The 22,773-nt window shown below is 37.3% G+C and overlaps 1 protein-coding gene across 1 annotated transcript; it reads left to right on the forward strand.

Moving 5' to 3' along the window:
* Positions 1 to 601: 601 nt before the first annotated feature.
* On the forward strand, positions 602 to 21,393 carry CHP1 (calcineurin like EF-hand protein 1). The gene is made up of 7 exons (XM_075193072.1): positions 602 to 754; positions 3,388 to 3,460; positions 11,680 to 11,760; positions 15,011 to 15,138; positions 16,121 to 16,182; positions 17,325 to 17,447; positions 19,849 to 21,393. The coding sequence occupies exons 1-7, from the start codon at positions 688 to 690 to the stop codon at positions 19,900 to 19,902; spliced, it is 588 nt and encodes a 195-aa protein (XP_075049173.1). The 5' UTR covers positions 602 to 687; the 3' UTR covers positions 19,903 to 21,393.
* Positions 21,394 to 22,773: the final 1,380 nt, after the last annotated feature.

Consider the following 22,773-nt stretch of genomic DNA (forward strand, 5'->3'; position numbering starts at 1 on the left):
TCCCATTTAGATCCTTTCCCTGAACCTCCATCTTATAAAGCCTGCAGCACCATCGCTTAGGTACTCACCTACAGGAGATGCCTTGATGCTGGCAGGTGAGCTTAACCCCAATATAGCTATATTGTGCACACAATTCTCTTATATGTTTATGCTGACACACAGTGATTTTTATATATTGTTTGTTTCTGAGCATCGGACAACATTTTTATTTTATTTGCACTTGCACATTCGTCTTATTTGTCCTTGGCTACCGTCTCAAATGATTTTTATTCACTTGTACACATTTCATTCATTTAAAGAAACGTGCCTTTATCTCTTTCACTGTATATCTACAGATATCGCTCTAGTCCTATCAGACCACCATAACTACGTGTGTTTATGTAACTATTAAATACATTATGGGCAAGTAACACGTTGCATATATAATAAAAGCTAGACCTTGGTACAACTATGCGATTATGTAACTGGTACAAGGCTGACAAGCAGGAAAGGTACGCCCATTGTGCGTCTGGCAAATGACGACGAGGGCGTGTTTTATTATAAGTAGTCCAGGGAATGCAGTTTCCAAGGTCTCGGAGGCGTGGCTTACCCTTAGTCCTTCGGCTCCGCCTCCCTTATAAGTACCGGAAGATGGGTTTAGCTGGCTCGCAGTGAGCAAGGTTAGGTTGTGACCAGGAAGTGTCCAGTATGGGTTCCCGGGCGTCTACTTTGCTGAGAGACGAGGAGATAGAAGAAATTAAGAAAGAGACCGGGTGTAAGTTATTGTGACGTGGAGGGATACTGACAATCTCCTATGCGGCACTTTCATTGGTTTAATAGGCCCCGCAGACATGTTTCATATATTATATATGTCTTCTATAAAGCGATTCCGCTGTGGGCGACCGCAGCCCATACTTATAAGTGAGTTTTATGACCGCAACGATAATCGAGTGCTTTGCAAATCAGCCCTTAATATTTTAGTTTCCTTGGGTAATATTAACCTTTGGAGGTATCATTTTTTTTTCATTTGACAGATCTTCTCCTTAGTAACCATATTTGTTAACTTTTAAATCGTGTTATTCTCCAACAGAGGTTTGTAGCTATCAGACTACATTGTTTGTCATAGGCCACCTTGTCCCTGTGTTAGGTAGAAATTCAAATAGGTCAAATGCTTGATACTGTGTTATCTGTGGTTATAAATAAGGTTTCCACCTTTTGCACACAGTGTTTAGCGTACAGTATTGCTTTGCTAAATAACTGTAACATTCAAGGATTTTCTTGTCCATTTGTATTATCCTAGTTTAGTCGGTAGCCTTTAATGCCTGTATATGACCTCTTCCCCTCTCCATAGATTAAAAGCCAGTCTCAGAAATTAAGAACTAACTGATATGCACACATTTTATTAATTTATGAATTATGTTCTGAGTACTATCTTGATTTTTCTTATTTAAAAAGACAATGTGTTAGCAAGCTATTTATCTGTTCAGTTCTTGGCTGTTTTTACAGGAAGTCTTAGTTTACAATTTAAATATCATCCAGGATAGAACGAATTCACGTTTTTTTTATTGTGTAACAGCCACAAATTCTGCCTTTGGAAGGATAAGCAGGTCTTTGTTAGAACACTGCCTAAGGATATTGTGGGATCTTCAGTTTAGTAATGATATAGATATATTACACCGTATTTCCCCATGTATAAGATGCACCTTTCCCCACAAAACTTGGGGTCTAAAAACTGGGTGCGTCTTATACAGTGGTAGTAGCGCTCTAGGACATATTGATGTGCTCCTATAAAAAAAATCAAGATTACTGTGGCTCAAGAAGCGCAAATCAATATTGGTGACTGAAAAACTTGAGGATAATGTTTTTTGCAGAGTAATTGTGCAGCGGGTACTACAGAGAGGAGACGGCGTTCTAACCCTATTGGTAATTCTGCTTTACCCTGTCAGATGCTTCCTCTGTCCGGTAAAGTCTTCTTTCTTCTGTCCGTTCTGATCCCGATGCTGGAAAGCCGCTTACTGTCCACTTCCCGATGACTAGATGTGGTGTGAACCGCAGTTGGAACGCACACTTCCGGTTTCTGCATTTGGCGATTTGTCCAATCAGGACTTTGTCAAAGTCCTGTTTGGACATCCGGTCATCTTGAAGTGGACGGTAAGCGGCTTTCCTCTCTGTAGTACCCGCTGCACAATTACTCTGCAAAAAACATTATCCTCAATTTTTTTACAGTCGCCAATTACTCTGCAAAACACTAAACATTATCCTCCTTTTTTTTCACATGATTTATACAGGTGCGTTTTATACATGGGAGCGTCTTATACATGGGGTAATACGGGTATATATATTCACTGTAGTCTTGTACCTTTTCTATATGTTCACAAAATTCTTCTGACGAACAATATAGCTTACAGTATGTTGGACTATGTTCATTGGATATCTGGGTTTTGCAAATATTTACTAAGTAATGATGATATTAGGCAGCATTCAAATATTACATTTTATAAGCTGATGCATTTTCTTTTTAACTGTTGACCTCATGCAGCTGTAGGTATTTTTCTTCGTGCAAGGGTGCTAAAGTCCCAGAATGAAATGGTTTCCCAGTGAGCATTCAAACATGTCATATGCAGCTTGATAATATTCCAGGGTAATGGCTTTCGTTATGTGCTAGTGAGATTAGTTGTTTATGTCTTTGGTATGCACACAGAGCTCTTGTACAAATGAATTAATAAGTTAATGAATGTAGGCTGCATTAAAGTTTTGTAACGCATCAAACTATTTATTCCAACTTTATTACTGACTTGCATTTAAATTCGAAATGTCTACATATGTTAACTTATTTGCTATTTCCAACTCCCTTGTTAAATGTTTAAACATATTCATCCTTTATACCAGAACAAGCTGAGACATTCACCATTATGTCCTATTTCAGCCAGTCCTGCTTACAAAGTATGAGATGCTGGCATAATGTATATGGAATAAGAGGTTTCAAATCCTGTAATAACAATGGCCACTTCCTACTAAATGTCAAACCTGATATTGCAAGTTTTGGTAATAATCATATTACATGAAAACCAGGAACATGTAAAATAATGGGTAACCTGAGCCTTCTGGCTTAAATGCTGTGGTTTCATACAACTATGTATCCACACACAAATACCGCAGTCTTATGTAGAAGAATTGAGCAGATTTTTCATTGTTCTATAGGAAATTAAGGATATCTATCTACCGTAGTTATGTGTACTTCACCAGATTGTGTTGTTTTTTGAAGTTATTTATTAATTAAAATTTGGTTGTCCGTTTGTCACAAATTATGTGAGTTCAGTTTCATAAAATGTATGTTTTTCAATATGCAACTTAAAAAATATTTAATTTCGTTTATAACTTAAAATGTTTATTTCCCCCTCTGTTTAGTTTCTCACAGCCAAATAACACGATTGTACAGTCGATTCACCAGCCTTGATAAGGGGGAGAATGGAACATTAAGGTAGGTGCATTATAATAGGCAAAGAAACATGGGTTAAACAGACTTAATTGGGAGGTTTAACTCTTTGTGTTCAGTTACATTTAACATGCCCAGATTAGTATAATTTTTATTCTAGCCTGACATTGTTATGCCCACAATCAATTCAAATCCATTTAGAATCAATAACATTTTGATAAAGTTGACAATAATAATGGTTATTTGCATATATGCTTAGTCATCCTCCTATCAGTCGTAGGCTCCAGTATTTTAGTTATTTTGAACGATAGCTTAATGACTGGAATTGTGTGCAGTTTGGTCGTCTGGTGACAGATACAGCAATCGGGCTGCCTATCCATATATTAAGGTGTGTGACAGCTTTAGTTAGACAATGCCAGTTAAGTTTTGATCAACTGCTGTCCAGGCCAATGCCAACTTGCATGTAGCTTTTTCTTGTACATAGTAGTAGTAATCAGCTTTAGCATGTAAAGATTTCCAAATTAGTTTAAAACTGCATTACCATCTAGGGAAGGAGTGGAACATTACATCTCCTCAAAGCACTTTGTGCAGCTGTTTACCCCAGGCTCGGTGGTAAGCATCACAGTCCTGTCTAAAAACCAGCTCCATGTGACTCTTGGAGGGGTGTATGAGTGGGTGGACAAAAGAGAAATCACTAACCTGGCCACTGACTCCTCATTGGACTCACCCCCCCAAAAAACCCCAAACAAAACCCTGTTCTGTAGCGATTTACAGTGGTAGACAAATAAATTTACTACTTTAGGTGGTAATGCAGATTTAAGCTAGTATGTCTGATCTGCTTTAGTCTGGTTTCTTTATTTTGTAGCCTTGTAAAAACTTAAAGATTAAGCTGTTTTAAACTCTCAAATAAAATGTTTTATGTGCAGTTACTTATTTGCAGTGACACATTTTTAAAAGGACAGTCTTGAAAAAGGATTTGTGACATTTGATTTACGGTATAAGGTGTTCTGTAATTAGTGTTACAAAAATAAGAGTAAGTTGGTTGTCTGTCTTCTGTGTGCAGGCTCATTTGTCTATCAGAGCATTGAACATCAGCCACTGGGTGATATCTTCTACTGTTCACTCAATTGAGATGTTTCAAACCATCTAACCTATTGGCAACATTACCAGCTAACTCAGATGATTCCAAACTTTTTAATTTCAAAGCACCCTTAGGGTCCCCAAAAATTTTTCAAGGCACACCTAAGCCAAAATAACTCAAGTAGTCCCCCGCCTTGCTTATCACTGGCCCTGGCACCCCTATGAGATCTCCAATGCACCCCAGAGAGCCTAGTCACACAGTTTGGGAACCACTGAGATAACTAGTAATACAACTACAGAAGGTTTGGATTATGTAACATGAGGGGCAGACGGTTTAATGGGACACTGAGATTTTTTTTTTCCTCCCAATTTCTCTATAGCTGCCTAACTAACAATACATCTTATTAGACAGCTGTAGAGGAGTGCTGACATGCCAAAATAATGTTTAGATGATAATTTGAGCAATGCCTGAATCCCAGTAAAACGTTAGTTTTTTATTTTTTACTTTCTCTTACTAGATGTACAACTCAAACACAACATTAATATATTTTACAAAGACTGCTTCTGCAAAAAATAATAATGGTTTCAGAATCTTAACATTTTCTCATCTGAAAAAAGTCAACTAAAGTCTTGTGTTCAAACCAATTTACATATTTGGTAGCACATTGTGCAGAAGAGACTGTTACATTCTAGTCTGTAACTGCATTTTATAGTATTACCTGCTTAAACTGGTAAGTGCTGGATATTCAGTGTTCCCAACTGCCTCTCAAAAGTAATTGTATAATGGGGCAACCATTTAATTGCCTTGTTAAAAAAAAATAATGGCGAACTACTCTTTGATTAGTGTTTATTTCAGAATACTCATTTAAGACCTGTTAAATGAGTATATGTCCTGCTATTAAAGCCATAATAGCTTGCTATTAAAGCCATTAAGTACATTTTTAACTCCAGAAGTCTTATAAAGAACATGAACACTAACCATATTTTCAGGTCTATGGTATACAAAGCTTATTTTAGTGTTGCATTTTGTGATAAGAGCGTTTTATTAACAATATGCTAACCATCTTCAATATGTAAGGAAATTATTGAGTTGTACATTACTCTTGCAGGACTTGACTTGGCTTCTTTAAATGTGCAGAGCTTGCCATTCAAAAAGCCATTTTGAGGCTTTATAATATCCAAAAAGCCCTCCTGACATTCATATGTGATTCACACTACATTGCTTTAGGGCTGTGTTGCCCTAACCCAGTCCTCACAGCCCCCTAACAATGCATGTTTTCCATAGCTCTCTGCTGGAGCATAGGTGTTTTCATTATTGACTGACACATTGTAACAGATGCACAGGTGATATAATTGTCACTTGTGACCTGGAAAACCTGCACAGTTAGGGGTCCCTGAGAACTGGGTTTGGGAACCACTGCTTTAGGGTGTAGCCTAGCAGTTCTGGGGTGGGGTGGTGGTCTTGTGTAATTATGGTGTGCTATGACATGGTTGGCCATGAACATGAGTGTATGCAAAGAAATTTCAGATACAGCTTCCTCGTAACCTGTACAAAAAGAGAGCCTAGATCTATCCGATACATAAATTACCATTTACTCTGGCTGTACTGCCTTTACGGGCTTGTCCCCAAGTATTCTCTCACTGATTAAAATGCAACATAAGTGGTTGGTAAATACTATAGAGATCCATTGCTCTTTGTGCCAAATGTGCTTTCCACACAGCAATGATATTACTGTAAGGAAATGGTGTCTACCTAATTTTCTCATAGCAACTTCTGTGTATCGTGTATCACTGCAGTGCATATGGAAAGCATGGGTGGAAAGCATCCATAGTTTGGCCCGATTGTCTTAAAATATGTCAGAATTAAATCCCTGTGTGGACAGCGCACACTGCGTGTAAAAACATCAGTGGGTTTCCATCTTGAGCTGTACTCTTGTTGAAATGCAGTGATAACCAATTTTAGGGCTTGGTTACAAGTTGCTTATGTTAACTGGTGATGACGGAAACATTTATTGTTTCCTGGAATATTTTTTTTTACCTCCATAAGGATAATGTTGAAAGATGAAATAAACATCTGATTTTTGGAGTCCTGTTAAAGTAACCATATTTGTTATGCACATAATTTTTGTTATATTTAACAAGTTCCCAAGCAGGGGCCGGGTGGGCTTTATGGCAGGAGGGGGACATCTGTTCCCAAGCCGGTCCCATAGTGGGCTACCTTGGACTGGGTCACTGGGATACCTGCATATTATTATTTTTTTTTTTATATGTTCCTAATAGGCTGCTGAGCAGTTTTGCCAGCCAGCTCCCATTCACAATTGGTTATCCAACAAGTCAAAGGCAAACTCAGAATTATTGGTTTAAGGCAGCGGTTCTCAAACTGTGCACCGTGGCTCCCTGGTGTGTCACGGCGATCACACAGGAATGCCATGGCTGGTGGTAAGCAAGGCCGGGGACTACTTGGTAATTATTTTGGCTTAGGGGTGCCTTGAAAAAATTATGGAGAGCCTAAGGGTGCCTTGAACTGAGAAAGTTTGGGATCCACTGGTTTAAGGTTTAAATAGGCACTTCTATCAGCTAAACAGTTCAGTTAATTAACTCCTACTATTCAGGGGCACCCCTCCTTGCCTCCATGTACACCTCATCACCTTTAATGCCATTATTAAATAGCATCAGCTTAACACCAGAGCTAAAAGGTGGTACACGATAAAGTAGTGTGCAATGGTGATAAAAGTTGGATGGGATTCCTGCTTAGTGTGTGACTGGATCACTATTAAATAACTTTTGGTAAAAATGTATTTAAACAAATAGCGCAGGGCACTTATTTATGTAATTTCACGTACACTTATTTTTTGATAATGTGCGATAGGAAATCGTTATTTCTGAGACCAGGGGAAGAAATTTGTCTCTTGTTTAACCTTGCTATTGGATATGCCTGTTTCTGATGTATATATCTGATACAATGACCTGTGTTTACCAAGCCTTTGGTGTATTGTGATGTGGGGAAGTAGCTTGTTTTGGGTTTTTTGTTCTGTTGGATGGGTATTCGGCGACTGTCTGAAGTATTCATGCCAGTCAGACCTTTTGACTTGCTAGTGGGTCTCCTGCTTCTGAAATAAAATCCAGGAAATCGCAGCAAGGGTTTTAAGAATTTCATAGCCAAGTATAAATATTGGTGACTTTGCAATGCATGTAAATCTATATTTTTGTAAATAGAGTATATCCTGATGCTAAAAATAGCATGTGTCTGAAAGGTATAAATGCACTGACTTGTACACTGAAATGTATCATTCTGATGTTCCATCTGACCTGACCACTGATCAGGGCCATCTTAACAACATTATGGGCCCCCACGCAAAGCAGTGCACCGGGGCCCCTAGATATAGATATATAGATGTATGCAGATATAGATATATAGAGATAGATAGATGCACTTGCTCAGTGACCCTTGTAGGTTTTTTTTTTTGCAGTTTTTTTTCTTTTGCAGGATTATTTATTCTCATTAAGAGCCGTGTCTATGGGGCCCCCTTGTCTGTGGGGCCCCCGGGCAGCTGCCCATCGTGCCCAATGGAAAAGATGGCTCTGCCACTGATACTTTAAATCAGTGGGACTGTCCTTGTCAGGACACTTGAGCAATAAACATCACTCTGCTTCAAAGACCTGCTTGAAAACTTCTTCAATATTGCTGTAATCCTGTGACCTGCCGATTAGACCCTAAATCTAATCTGTTCTCCGGCTGATTCTGAGGTTTGGACTAAAGCTTTTCCAGTACCACCGCTCTGCCTGCTACCTACAGCTCTGGTCAGTGTGATAGGCTAGGGGGGATTCCATCCACAGCAACCCTGATCTATAGTGGGAGGTCAGGAGTACCAGCCCAAGTCAACCAGCACAGGAGTTCACTAGCAGTGACAGTTACCCAGAAGGAACGTGGTTCTGAGCACCATAAAGGAGTTCAGTGGTGGCAGTATTATAAGCCCCTCCTACTGCGGCAAGAGGGCGCAAATGGGATAACGAAAGGGAGCGGTGGCAAAGTAAGCCCAGCTGTTTCCTCTTCAACAGACAGGGTGGCATAGGCAGTCCATCCTGTCAGTGTGTAACTAAAGGCTTCATATTAACCATAAAATAAATTATGTTGATATTGACCAGAAACCACAGCCAATACAGTTGGAAGCAATCTTTTAATAGCTCCCACCCTCCAGCTTCTCCATCCTTTTTACATTGTGGTTGAAATGTTACCATTGTCAATACTTAGAAAAACAATTGCATTTACTGACAGTAATTGTTACTTCTCTGCCAGTCTAAAAGTAGTTTAACTCTCAGACCTTTCCCTCTCACTCTTTTTTTAGCTCTACTTGATAAATGGAGTCAATTTGATGAAATGAATGTTCCTTTAAGTGCATTTGTTTCAGAAATCTTATTAAACTCCTTCTCATGTTTACTTTTCCATGTGCTGATAAAATCCTCAAGGCATTTGTGTTCCAAATTAAACAAGTTACATATAAACAGGAAACTTTAGCTGACAATCCTACTTGGTGCAATGTGCACTAGCTTTTGAGGTGTTTTGTTAATGTGTTAAACTAGCACAATTTGCTAACACTATGTAAATGTCTTAGTCTAAAACTTCCATCATTTGAAGAGTCAAATCCTAAGTTCTAATGTAGACTTTAACCCCTGCAATGCAGAAGGTTAGATTTCTTGGAGTTCTTGGTTGGAACTTCCACTGGGCCATGTATAATGTATAGACTGTTTCATGTCATAGAATGTTGATGCAAATTAACCCACTGAGTGTAGATCACTATTGACACACTTTTATAGTAGTTCTTAAATAACTAAAGTGTTTATACATGCAAGTGTTTGAGTTGATGTCTCCTAGTTTACAGGAATACTGTGTAAATTTGTTGGGTGGTAGTTGTCTGTAAATGCATTCAAACGTGTAAAACGAAGTAGGTTCTGCAAAAATTCCAGTATTGCAAAATATGCTTGTGTGATTACCTTGGTGCAAAAGATAAACATCCTTAAACATTTGCCTGAATCCATGAAAAATGAGCGCATTCTTACACCAAAATGTCCCTGTTTCTAATTTCAAAGTATTTATGTATTTTAATTTTCGCAATTGTCTATATCGGCCAGAATCTCTGAAAAAGTACTTTCTTCCTCTAGCAAGTCATTAACTTAGTCTATAAGCTTAGCATGTGGAATTTGATTTACAATGCAGAGTATGGTTGTTTTTTTGGGCTTTGAACAATAATTGTTGTTTTAAGTGATTTAAACAAACTGAAATAGCTTGTTCTCATGACAAGTATTTTATTTTTTATTACTCTACAATTTTAAGTGCTTTGATATGGTGCCTGCCTTATCACTTCCTACTTATCTCATTGGCCTTTTTATTAAACTAATTATTCTTATGCTACAGAAGTGAACTTTGCACTTCTAAATATGTGAAGATTAAACTGTCACTTATTCTCAATGTTGCAACACAATGCTAAATAAAATGACCTCTCTACTGGTGCAGGGATAAGAGAGTATAAAAACAATGACAATCTGTAAAATTCTGAAATAAAACCTGTGTAAACTCACAATTGTTTTTACTCATTTTTCTATGAAAACCCCCCAAAATAACTGGTCTGCAAGATTTTCAAATGCTTGTTTACTTTTACTCATTCCAGGAGGGTAAAATACTTGTAAAACCTTCCACAATTCACAAAAAGTTCATTATGTTTGATCTCTTAAATGGGCTGTCCGTTATATTGGCAAACTTTGTGTGAAGGAATTTCATTTGCTACAGATTTGTTTTTCAACATTATGCTATGCATGTGGGCATGGGTAGACTGAAATCAGCAAGCCTTGCTTATTAGAATGTGTAACTAAATGTAAATGAGAGCCATATGCCTAGGTGAGAATCTTGAAGACAAATGCCACATTTGAAAGCCTATACAGGTATATAGAAATATGGGCTTCAAAGGAAAATGTCTTCATAGTTCGTATTTTTGGAAATCTGGGTGCCACTCCATACAAAGGAGCAGAAATCACACCAGGGTTGTGAATGACAGGTACTGGCGGTATCCGGAAACCGCTATAATTGCATATCTTTGGAAAAGGTATGTCATATTGTCATAATTCCATCATGTTTGGAATTTAAATGTGCGGGAGATTATGACCGGTTTATTGAAGGGGGAGTTATATCTCTAGGATATGTCTAAAGACTTACCCAAAGGTCAAAACTTTGGGAATATTTGTGCGAAAACTATAGTGTCATCCAGGGGACATCCCTGCCCCCCTATTAGCATTAACATGCCCCTGTGAAGAACGTCCCATTTAATTTTGCCTAAAAAAAACCTGTTTAGAATGGGCAAGTTGTCAGTTTCTTGGGGATCAATCTAATTGAAGGACTGTCAATCTTTTCTGCCTGCCCCAGGCATACAGATTATAAGTAAGTTATGCTCTGTACTTTCATCCCATTTGTTATTACTATTTGTAATTTTTTACTTGTATGTCAAATCTTAAACAGTTTTTTTTATTCTCTGTAAGCTTTGTACTTTTTGTATATTAAATCTAACAATTTAATAGTTCTGTCATTATTGCTCTAAAACGAATTCATTGCCTGTTTAGAAGATACAGATTGCTTGGCTGGATTAACTCTTTAGAAACCAGTGTGTGAAGGGTTAACTGTTTAGCTACCAGAGTGTGTGCAATTGGGTAATTAAGCCATAGGTTTGCCACGGGCCTTATACAGCTGGTGGCAGTTGAGGTGTGAAGCGTGCGTCTGTTTTGGGAAGGGACCAGCGAAATCTGTAGCCTTAGAGGAAGAGGCGAGTTTGAGGTTTAGGCTGGAATCCTGTGTGTTCCCTTATAGTAAGCGTCCAAGTCACAAGTGTGCAGAGGGCGGTTTGTGACCGATAAAGGGGTTCAGGAGCTGTATCCTGACAAAAAAGTGATATATTGTATGACTGTTGGAATATATGATAAGATATATAATCAGGGAATAGCTAGAGAGGCTTATCCCTGACATGCTCCTTAAATTAAAAATTGTAGATCTAAAAACATATTTGAAAAAAAGTTGATCACAGAAAACAGTACAAATGATAAATTAATATCAGTATAGTATAACTTTTACTGAAGTAAGCGTTCTTGCGTTTTGTATAATTTTTGGTTTTCAAGTGTGAATTTTCTTTCATCTCAAATAGCCGTGAAGATTTCCAGAGAATACCGGAACTAGCCATTAATCCTTTGGGAGACCGCATTATAAATGCATTTTTCATTGAAGGGTAAGGTACAAATGTTTTACCTCTATTTTTCTATGTGTATTTCATATTTGTTTGGTTGGTAAGCGGTCACATTGACATGTAAAGATTGCATATTTCACGATTAAGGAAAGTGGATCCTGCAAGGGCAAAACTCCTACTATTAATTGAACTAATGATTGTATCACAAATGTTTCTTTCCGAAGAGTAGTAGTTTGATAGTGCTGACATTGTACTTTATATTATCCACCTGTAGTTACAGTGGTGTTTAGGCTCTAATTTTGTTGTGGCTTAAATATTTTTTATAAGGTATGGTGAGTGCAATGTATCTTAACAATTGGGTCATGCGGTTACTTTCATTTGTAGAAGTCCTATGTCTGGTTTGTTGATCGATTACATGTCCTCCAACCTATTGTGGTTAAGAAAGAAGAGCATGTGCTGTCATTTGTTTTCTTTCAGAACGACCTTTCACTTACATCTTGTATGTCTCCATATCTTTCATAGATGCAATTATGGCAGATTCTTTTTTTTTTTTTTATCACCTAGGTTCAATTTCTACATTATTAAATGGATTTGTGACCAGTCATATTCACCAATACAGTATATATGGTGACAATACTTGTAGTCCTTTTGTTCAGTTTACCATGCCTAATTATAGTCTCATTATTGACGTGTCTTGGTTCTTCTTAATAACGTGTAATGTTCCTGCCCCAGGAAAAAGCTTTGAGACACATTTGTTGATCTTTTCATGAACTTTGCGTTTAAGGTACAGAAGCTTTGCACACTGCATAGAAGTGGCAGGAACCTCAAAGAAGCAAGTACACCCTCTGTCATAGCACCAGTGTCTCCAGTGGGAAATACAGGATATTTAAACCAAAGTTAATGCTATATTTTGCAGAATGTCTAATCTGATGGCAATAGTACTTTTGATGTAATGTGCACAATGGAGGTGGATGCGTCTGTATCTGACTGTAGAAACGTTGAACAGCTTTGCTTCTCAGTCTCTTGTGAGTTTCAGATGGTGAGAGATTGGACATGTGACCCATATGATTGTATAGAATGAAAGGCATTATAAGTTCTTATTGGTTGTATGATGTTTCCTAAGGACTGAGTATTGAACCAGACATCTTTCTGGAGTATCCCACCTTCCAAGTGATGGGTATAAGTTTACTACTTGACAGTAGTATATAAAGTGTGGAGCTCAAAGTGCTATAACAAATCAGTAATGATGGCAAATGGGTAGTTGTACATTACTATGGGTCTGTTTTTACAGCTTGCCTATCAGTCTCTCATGCACAGGGAATTATGGCTAACGATGCACCCAGTAATTTTTATTGAATGTATGTTATGCATTGTTTTAAGGTTGAGCTACTGTTGCATTCGAACTACAAAGGTAATTAAACACTACGGGGCTCATTTAAATTTGGGGGAAAATCCATCTGGAAGTTGCAGTTTTCCACCTTGCCAAAGCCATGTTGTATTGCATGGGGGCAGACTTAAAATGTGTGGACAGATTGAGTTGGGCTTCCTAGGTCAACTCTAATTGCAGTGTAAAAATAAATTTGACAAGTATTTGGGTGCTACATGCAAAAGCAGGTAGTGTTTTCCCTGCATGCAAGAAAACAATTTCCACCTAGAGTGGGATTTCCTTGTCTCCCTAAATGAGACCCTGAGTACTTCATGCAGTGCTTTTAACAAGCTAGAGAGGTAGTTATCCCCAGCCATGAGCCCAGCTAATCCTGTCCCTCTGTGGGAATAACTGCAGCAGTCTAGTTCTGGATAGCCTATCTGGAGTATATTAGTTGTACCTTCCACCCCTAAAGCTGCTGTCCTTTGTTCTGTTACATGTGATGGTTCTGGCATGTTTGTACAATGATATGCTAGCTCACTTCAAGGCAGTAGTACAGGGGTCATACAGTTGGGCGTCAGTCTTTGGTATGACAGGAGGTGTTTTTGGTCCCCGCAGCAGCTCTGTGCAAGGTAAGGAGGTCCAGAGGTACCAATGCAATAGCACTTCCCTGGATGCTAGTGCAGATAGCACCTGGGGATTTAGAGGACAAACCCACCAAAATAGCATGCATAGCCAGAGCTGGCTTAAGACTAAATGGTGATTGTATATACTAAAGGGAGTCTAGATGGGTCTGACTCTACCTGCCTGAACACCCTCTGTCATGAAGATAATGTGTTTTTTTGTGGAGTTATTCCCCCCCTTCATTACTGCCATGTGCCAGATATAATTTGAATGTTCTTGTAGTGTATTCTTCCAGTTCCTTGCTAGGGCACACTTTGCAGCTGCCAGGTTACTTAAAGCCAGTCTCCGGTTCTGTCCCGGTCTGCCTGTCCCAGCCTGCCCATCACAGGTTTTCAGTGGTTAAAAAGTGCCTTGATGGTAGGGGTATTGAGAATCTGGTCTACAATGTTTGTAGTGTTAGAGGAGTAGATTCTTATGGTAAAATCCTACCTGTTTCTGCATAAAAGTGGTTGTTCACTCAAAGTATGTATATTTATACTTTTTTGGTATATGGAGATTCCAGACCAGTGCCATCAAACATGGCTTTCTGCTGTATTAGATAACATTAGTGATGTGATTGGCTAACATTTTGTTTCAGCCAGTTTCAGAATGGTAGGGGCTCCAATTGTTTCTTTGGATTTGACCAGAGTATGTGTTCCGTTGTTTGGCTACATGAGGCAGGATAGGCTTGGAATATAGGTTTTTAGTGGAGACTACAACTTTAAGTACAAAACCAAGCAAGGTTTCTGAGCTGTGCAAGGTTTTTCATTTTCCGTTCAGTTGTCTGAAAAGTGCATTTTGTTTTGATAAGTGCATAGTTTAACACTAAGTAGAGAAGCAAGGTATATCTTCTCTACTTTTGTGGTATGTTTCTCTAAAAGGTTGTTTTTTTAATTTATTTTTTTTTGTTTCCTTTAACTCTAGTTATAAACGGAACATATTCAGACAGGGATAAAGTTATTAGTGGTGGAAAAGTCCGGTTTACATATTTGCTGATGTCACAAAATTATGCAGTATTTCTTGCAGGAAAATATATAAATCATAGCTATATTTAGTATAGGACTTTATGGGGGTGATGCACGTTTTGGATCAGGAAGGATTTCTCCTGATCTCGCACCTCCCACCCCCCTAAATAGGAAAGTCATGCTAGGAGTACTGTCTTTCTACCTTACTATGTAGCTGACCAATATTGTTTTGACATAGTTTCAGTATTCAAAATATGTGCTTATTTATTACTGTATCTTATTTTTTTTGTTTTCTCAGGGAGGACCAAGTTAATTTCCGTGGCTTTATGAGGACATTGGCTCATTTTAGACCTATTGAAGATAATGAGAAGAACAAAGATGCCAACATCCCAGAGCCTCTGAACAGTAGAAACAACAAGCTCTTGTGTAAGATAAATGCTACCTCTAAATGTATAAGCTTCTATTTTCCTATGGCGTCACTTAAACAATGAAAAGGCCAATTTTGTAGGTGATATCTGTCAGTTGGCATTAAGCTGCCTTTTTATGCCCCCAAACCACTAATGATATCTGATAAGGTTATGATCAAAATGTATAGGGTTTTGTGATATGTTGAAAGGTGACCACCAAACCCCCTTGTGTGCTATCGTTTTCTGTCTGCTCTATCAAGCTCTAGCGACACTGAAAGGTTGTTTAAAGAATTTCTCAAACTGGATCAAAATCGTTTTGGGTGGAGTTCAGTAAGGCAACATTTGTACTTGCAATCCCTGTGCTGTTCAGCATCCACCTGGGTCTAACTGTCCCAACTCTACACTCCCTCCTTCCCTTCCCTTTTGGCCTATTTAAAATGAGCTAAGCGCATGTTGATGTAACTACTGGGCATGATCGTATTACAATTTTAGTGTATTTAAAATAATAAAAAAAAAAAAAAAAAGCCCTTTAAATAATATAATATAAGAATACAGTAAAATAATGGATACTAAAAACTGCATCCAACAACCAAGGCATGGGGAGCAGTAGTAAGGGTCAATGTTGAAAAACTAGGTTGTCAGACCAATACATTTCCAAGTCCTGGCACTGTCCCTAGGAATTGTAACTATATTCTTCGGCAGTCATGCAAAACAATCTGATCATGGCGAGCCTTCATCATCAGGCACTTCACCACATGTTACAATGCAAGCAGTTTCCTGCACATACATGTAAAATCTGGGTCATATAGTAACCTCCACTGCCTTGTGTGTGGGATTCTCTTTCAACTTGAAAATGCATGTACTGTAGATGCTAGCAATATCTGTGCGTGGGGGCTTTAAAAGTGTAAAAAGAAAAAAATGTTAGTATTTAGTATATATTATATACTTATAGTATATTAGTATTTTTAAGTAGTATTAAACTATTTTTGCTCTGTTTTCAGTTGCTTTTCGGTTGTACGACCTGGACAAAGATGACAAAATCTCACGGGATGAGCTGCTACAGGTAATGGTGCTAGTACAAGCTTCTTTCGTCTAACGTGCGTGTGATCATGCATGTACAAAATGTTAACTTGTATGTCCATTCACCGAATTGTCATTGAAAGCTAACTGACTAATGGTTTTGGTAAAGTTGCACAAGGACTGTCAATTAAATCAAGAAGGGGAACATTAATTAACATATCATAAGCATACACCTATCCAGACACTAGCTAGCACAGATTGCACAGCTGGGTAAAAAAAGGTGATTGAAATACCCATTTAAATTGAATTCCTCTTAACTAACCCTAGTGTAATGTGACCTTCACTGCTTAGTGCTCTGGACAGAAATTATAAAAAGGGGGGAAAAAAGGAAATATTGGGGTTCATGTATTTGCACCTCACATAAAAGCAGGAAAAGAGGCATACATGAAGCACATTTATGTTCATATGGTCAGTCGGACCTATCTCACGATGCATCTAACTCTACAATACTAGAATGTGCCAGGTTTACGTCAGAAGTTACAAGTGAGTATTGCGTTAAGTGTACAATCAGTGGGAGCGGTAAAGACACAATTTGCCAATCGGAAGTGGCTAGGTATTACTCCTCATTATCCTCATTGTACACCTGCAGTCACAACAGGTACACCTTCAGACAGGTGTGCAGTGCTGCTAGAAAATTTGTGAACCCATCAGAATTTTCTGAATTTCTGCATAAATGTGACCGTAATTGTTTTCAGATCTTCATCTAAGCCATAAAAATAAATGGAGAATCCAATAAATTGGATAACACACAAAATGATATGCTTTTTCATTCATTTTTTGATCAAAATGACCCAACATTAAATTTCTTTGTCAGTAAAAGTATGTGAACTGGTGGGATCAGTTCTATTAAGGGGATAATTGGAGTCAGGAGTTATCAATCAATGGGATGACAAACAAGTGAGTGTGGGTGGCCCTACCCTATTTTAAAAACCTAAATCGGAGTAGTGGTAGTCAACACGTGCTGTGCCTTAATCAGTTGTGAATAGCAGAAAGAAAGTAGTTTCTGTGTCTCCTTTAGAAACCCAGGGTTTGCAAAAAATATTTGACATGCATACAATAATTGTTATTTTAACTGTATTGAATCTTTGAGGTCTTGATGGGATGCATTTTGCTTTTCGTTGGCAGGTCCTGCGAATGATGGTGGGAGTGAACATATCGGATGAGCAACTGGGAAGCATTGCTGACCGTACCATTCAGGAAGCGGACCAGAATGGAGACTCTGCTATTTCCTTCTCAGAGTTTGTCAGTGTATGTATAGAATTTCACTTCATTCTGTGTGTATGTACTTCTGGTTCCTGAATTTAATGTAATTTACAAAACTCCAAATGGGCAGTGGTGTACAGTACATTTGAAGTTCATAGCAACACATAGTATTGTAGATGTGCGCTGAACTTGAGGAAAGCGGTGATTGTTAGCGTTATGTAATATTGGGGGAGTGGGTGCAATGGAGACAAGCAGAAAGCCAAATACTGAGTTGTGATGGAAAAGCAGCTCCCCAACAGCATAGTGATGGTATTTTGAGTCTGTTATCAGACTGGAGGACAGTCAACTGCTGCTATATAGAACATTCAAACCTGCAACTTGTTTAAATCATAGTCTATTAACATTTATTTGACCCCTTTATGACTGAAGGAGGTTTACACCTCTTTGCACAGACCCATTTTCATGTTTTTGTGTTGGGTTCATTTTACTGGGAATTGCTGTTTAAAAATTAGCTGCTAGATTCATGTTGGCATGCATCCAGTAGTAATGTCTTATACTGGGAGCCCTAGCATGGAGTGATCCATGACTCTGATTTCAAGTGCTTTCCCATTGTATAAATGGAGTTCAGCTTTTGATCTCTTGTACAAATTGTTGAAGTTGCACAAGGAACCTGATCACACTTTGCCGTCTTCTTGATGACTTTTATAAACGTTGTTCTATGGTATGGGTAACATGCAATCGAGTAAAAATGAAGTTGTGCATCTGCATACTGTGTATTTCATATGTAGATATAGGTTTCTACTTCTCTCCTATATGGATTTTGTGGACAAGCTAGGGAGATGCAATATAGTTCTTAATGGAGAATTGAACTTGTCGTAAGCTCCTGTGTAGCAAAAGGAACCGTTTAATACCTACTAAATGAAAGGCTGCAATTTCACTGGTAACTAAATGATTATTAAATCATGGACTAGCTTCAGTTTTGAAGCTGTTGATGCAATGCTGTCCCATTTTTTATATATATATATATGTATGTGTATGTATATATATGTGTGTGTGTGTATATATATATATATATGTGTGTGTGTGTGTATATTTATTTGTGTGTTTTTGTTCAGAAAGTCCATTGATTTGATTAGGAGAAACAGGTCTGTCCTCAAGGTCTGTGGCTTCTACAGTTTCACAAACATGAAGACGTAACATTGGTGTCCACAAGTCTGTTCTTTTACCAGTTGATAAAGAATAAGATGTGTGCTGATGTCTTGTGCTAGTGTATGCCCCACCCACCATGATTACTGCTTGCATCACAATTCCCAGTAAATGTAAAATGGGGCACAACTGCTGCAAATGTTCAATGACTATACAAGTCAATGGACATTATTGGACTAATCTTTCTACTGCTACTTTAGTGCAAAGTAATTTATACTTAATTTTGACAGCTAATAACCCTCATCTGTGCACTCCTACTTCTGCAACAAAAAAAAACTCTCTAGTGCACTGAGCTTATGCTACAGATAAGAGTTTGAAACAGAAGGGTCATATGACCTGTTCTAACCAGATTTTGCTGTTTAAGTCTTTAAATGGGTCCATTTCCCTTTACATATTTGATATTCCTGATATATACAGTACCTGCCTTCTTGCCATTGGCATCGCATGGAAGGATTAGGCAGCTTTAATAATTTGGTCGATGTAAATAATTTTTTTTGTTTTTAAAAGAACAAAAAGAATTGAATATAGATTGAATAATTATTTTGTTGTAGACTAGCATTCTGGTTTACTTTTAATTTAAAACATGAATTTATAAGCTACTGAAGTTGATTGTGTGCTGATACAGTAATGAACTCATTTATGCATTTGCCAAATTTTCATAATTGGCATGCAAGTTACACAGCAGTAGTACCTGTGAATCTATCTAGTTTCCCTTTTGTCAGTTACTACATGTTATCCCTCTGTTAAACCGTTTCTAAAATCCCCCAATAAACTAGATTAGAAAACTTGCACTGTTCTGTTGGTAAATGAGGCAAGACATTTAGGTGGAAATGTTCAGATTGAAAGGATAAATTAATTGACTCCAGTTCATAGGACTCAAGTGGCACGAAGGTATTGTTTGTTTATAATTGACACTATTTAAACATGTACAGGAAAGTAACTAAAAAAATTTGTATAAACCCAGAATTTTGAAATCCAGATTCTTTTCATTTTGCTCCTCTTATCTTAGCTTCAGGTGGTATATTATCTAGCCTAAACTCCCCATAAAAATGTATTGCATGCAGCTTCTCCTGTGTGGTAGAAGGTTCACATTTTTGTTTTGGGGGTTATTTGTTTTTTTTTAACAAAGCAATGAATAAGATAAAAGTGATACATATGCAAATAGAAGTATAAATGTGTAGGCATTACCTTTTGCCAAACATTTTAGAACATATATTTAATTTGTTCTCCTTTTCCCTAGGTTCTGGAAAAGGTGGATGTTGAGCAAAAAATGAGCATTCGATTCCTACACTAAAATCTGTAACTTCAAGGACAATCAAGCTGTAGAACACAACCACATGTGCCCTTCAAGGCTCAAGAGGTTACCTTCTAAAAATATTATGTGGCTCACGTGAACAGATTCGCAATGTAATTGGGAACAAAGAGCTGCCACTATATTATGGATATTTGTTTCCAGTCCAGTGATTTCTTCCTGTAACTCTTAATAGTGGTACAACTGCTAAAGGATTTTTTTTTTCTTATTACACTAGTAAATGTTTTTTGTTGGGACAGCTGAAGAGCATAATGCACTAGTATTCTGCAGCCAGATCTGGGAATACAAGTTGCTGTTTGGTACAGCAAATTGAGCAATATTTACTTTGTCTATAAATTCACCATTTTATGATTTAAACAAATGTCCCTTAATATAATCTTTTCGTTTATGGGTAATGTTTCAGGCCCCAAAAATTGCAGTGTTTTTGTGTTAATTAGACTGTAACAAGTTCAACCCACTGAGATAACAATGTTCTAAACAGCATTACTCAGCAAGAAGCCATATCAACATTGACTCTGACTTTCTAGGTCTCAACATTTAGTGGAATGGGCTCCCCAATACATGATCTTTTTGTTTATTACAGTATACTGCATTCTAATCGGCCAGATTTGGCATGGGAGTTGGTCAGCACTGAAATATGTATTACATACATAATCTATTAAAATAATAGTTCTTGCTGTAGGGAAATTAATTGGAATCTGTTTTTAAGGTGGCAGAAGGGCTTGAAGGTAAACAGTGCTCCTCTGTACTGTAAGATAAAGTACATGGAGATCATGTCTGTATGATGACTGAACACCATACATATACACAAGGGGGCGCTAGTCTTCTCACTTCCCATCAAATTTATTAAAATACATTGATCTTATATATAAATGCAGATATCTTGTAAATATATTCATAAACAGTGTAAAGAAAGCTCTGCATATGACATAAAATTTTGACAGAACATTCTATAGTCCCAGAATATGTATAGGACTTATAGTATTGTGTTCATGTGATATTGACAATCCACTCCCGGTGAGACAGAAACAATAAATAAGCATATAAATATATGCAATATACGGAGATATCGGAAAAAGTTAATGACTTCTTGCGTTTGTTTTGTGATATATTGCTCTTTGCAGTATGGAATTACACCAATGAGATATAGTCAGTCACAAATATCCAGCCTGTGGAATAGAAGATGAGTGTAACATATGTTTCTTCATTGTAGTAAAACTATTCCGCTGTTGCTGTCAATATAGCAAAGAATCGCTTCAAATCAAACCACATGTGTTGAAATCGATGTAATAAAACTCTCCGAGGCTGATGTGAGGATGGGAGACCTCTCACGATGTCAGTTCGAGGCTTGTACCCTAGTCTTTGGGGGCAGCTGTTATCCACTTCGTAGTTCCATCCTAGCGCCCTAATTGTACTCTTTTTGTATGATGACTGAACTGCATTAACTTTTTAAAATCTTTTCTGTTTTCTTTTTTTTTTTTTTTTTGAAAAATCGATACAATTACACCTTATTTTATTTTTACAAATACAGGTATATTTGTTAAATATTCAGACATAAGGATATCATTTGTTGATTCAAATGTAGCTGATTTTTTTTTTGTGTGTGTGATTTAAAGCTAAACTTCCACATAAATGTAGGTGTGGTATGTTTCCATTCCTTGTCCTCTATAGTTTTCTGAAATTCTTCCTCTTATTTAGTCCCCATACACATTGGGGATTATTTATGAATTGGGACTACATAAAATACTGGAATGAAAAGCAGTCATGATTATTGAATTTGAACAAATAGAATCTGTTTTTCCTTGGGGTGGGAAGTGTATTCAACCCCCAGGGTATATGGGTGGTTGTAGTTACCTGTACAAACACACATGCTATCAATTTTTTTTCATTTTTTTTTTTAGCATGTTGAGGATTTCTGAATGGTCTTCAAATTATTGAATTGGGAAAAAAAAATATTCTTTCTTTAGTGGACATTTATAAAGTTGACAATCTCCTATTCATAACACTTAATGCTTGTTCACACATGTGCTCTGGAAATGGGTACACATTAAAACGAATGCATGCTTTAGATGCATTGGTAATGTGTTTTTTATGCACTTCTGATGCATCGTTTCCATTTAATACAATCTTTTAGTATTTTAATGCATAAAAATGTGTTGTGCCTCTATCTAAAACTTTAAATAGAATGTTTACATTCTATTTACAGAATAAAGGAAATTACACAGATGGCTTATTTTAACAATTTTGCATGCACATTTCATACATTTTGTGAACCATACAAAGTGCAAAAAAGAGCAGATAGGTGTGAATGAGTCCTCAATATTGTGAATACATCCAAGGAGTATCCTAGATAAATAATCCTAAAAACGATAGCTTTAAAAATGTATGCAATTAAATGGTTAACAATGCAATTTATTTAATAAAATACTTCATTTAGTGTTTGTACCTGATACGACTGTTATGTTGCGGTCTCAAACATCTTTCATGTTCCATTTCACAAGGTGCACAATATTCACTTCTCCCCCTTCCCCCACCTGTTTACCAGTTATGTTCTTTATTCCACATTACATTTGTAAACATATTTTTCTATACTACATATGAAGAGCTACTTAAAAAAAAATAAAAAATAAAAAATAAAAATCAAAACACAGATCACATGTTTAAAACTAGATAGTTTATGCTATGTACAGTTTAAACCCCTGCTTACTAAAACTTTTTTTTTTTCTGCACTAGCTACCTATCTGTTATCTTTCTGAGCAAAACGACATGTCTGTTCTCTGACAATGGCATGCTATGCTGCTATGACTGAAATTATGTTTTTGGGTATTGGCTCATAATATACTGTACAAAAGG

The sequence above is a fragment of the Mixophyes fleayi genome, chromosome 12 (assembly GCF_038048845.1).
Source record: "Mixophyes fleayi isolate aMixFle1 chromosome 12, aMixFle1.hap1, whole genome shotgun sequence".
Lineage (NCBI taxonomy): Eukaryota > Metazoa > Chordata > Amphibia > Anura > Limnodynastidae > Mixophyes > Mixophyes fleayi.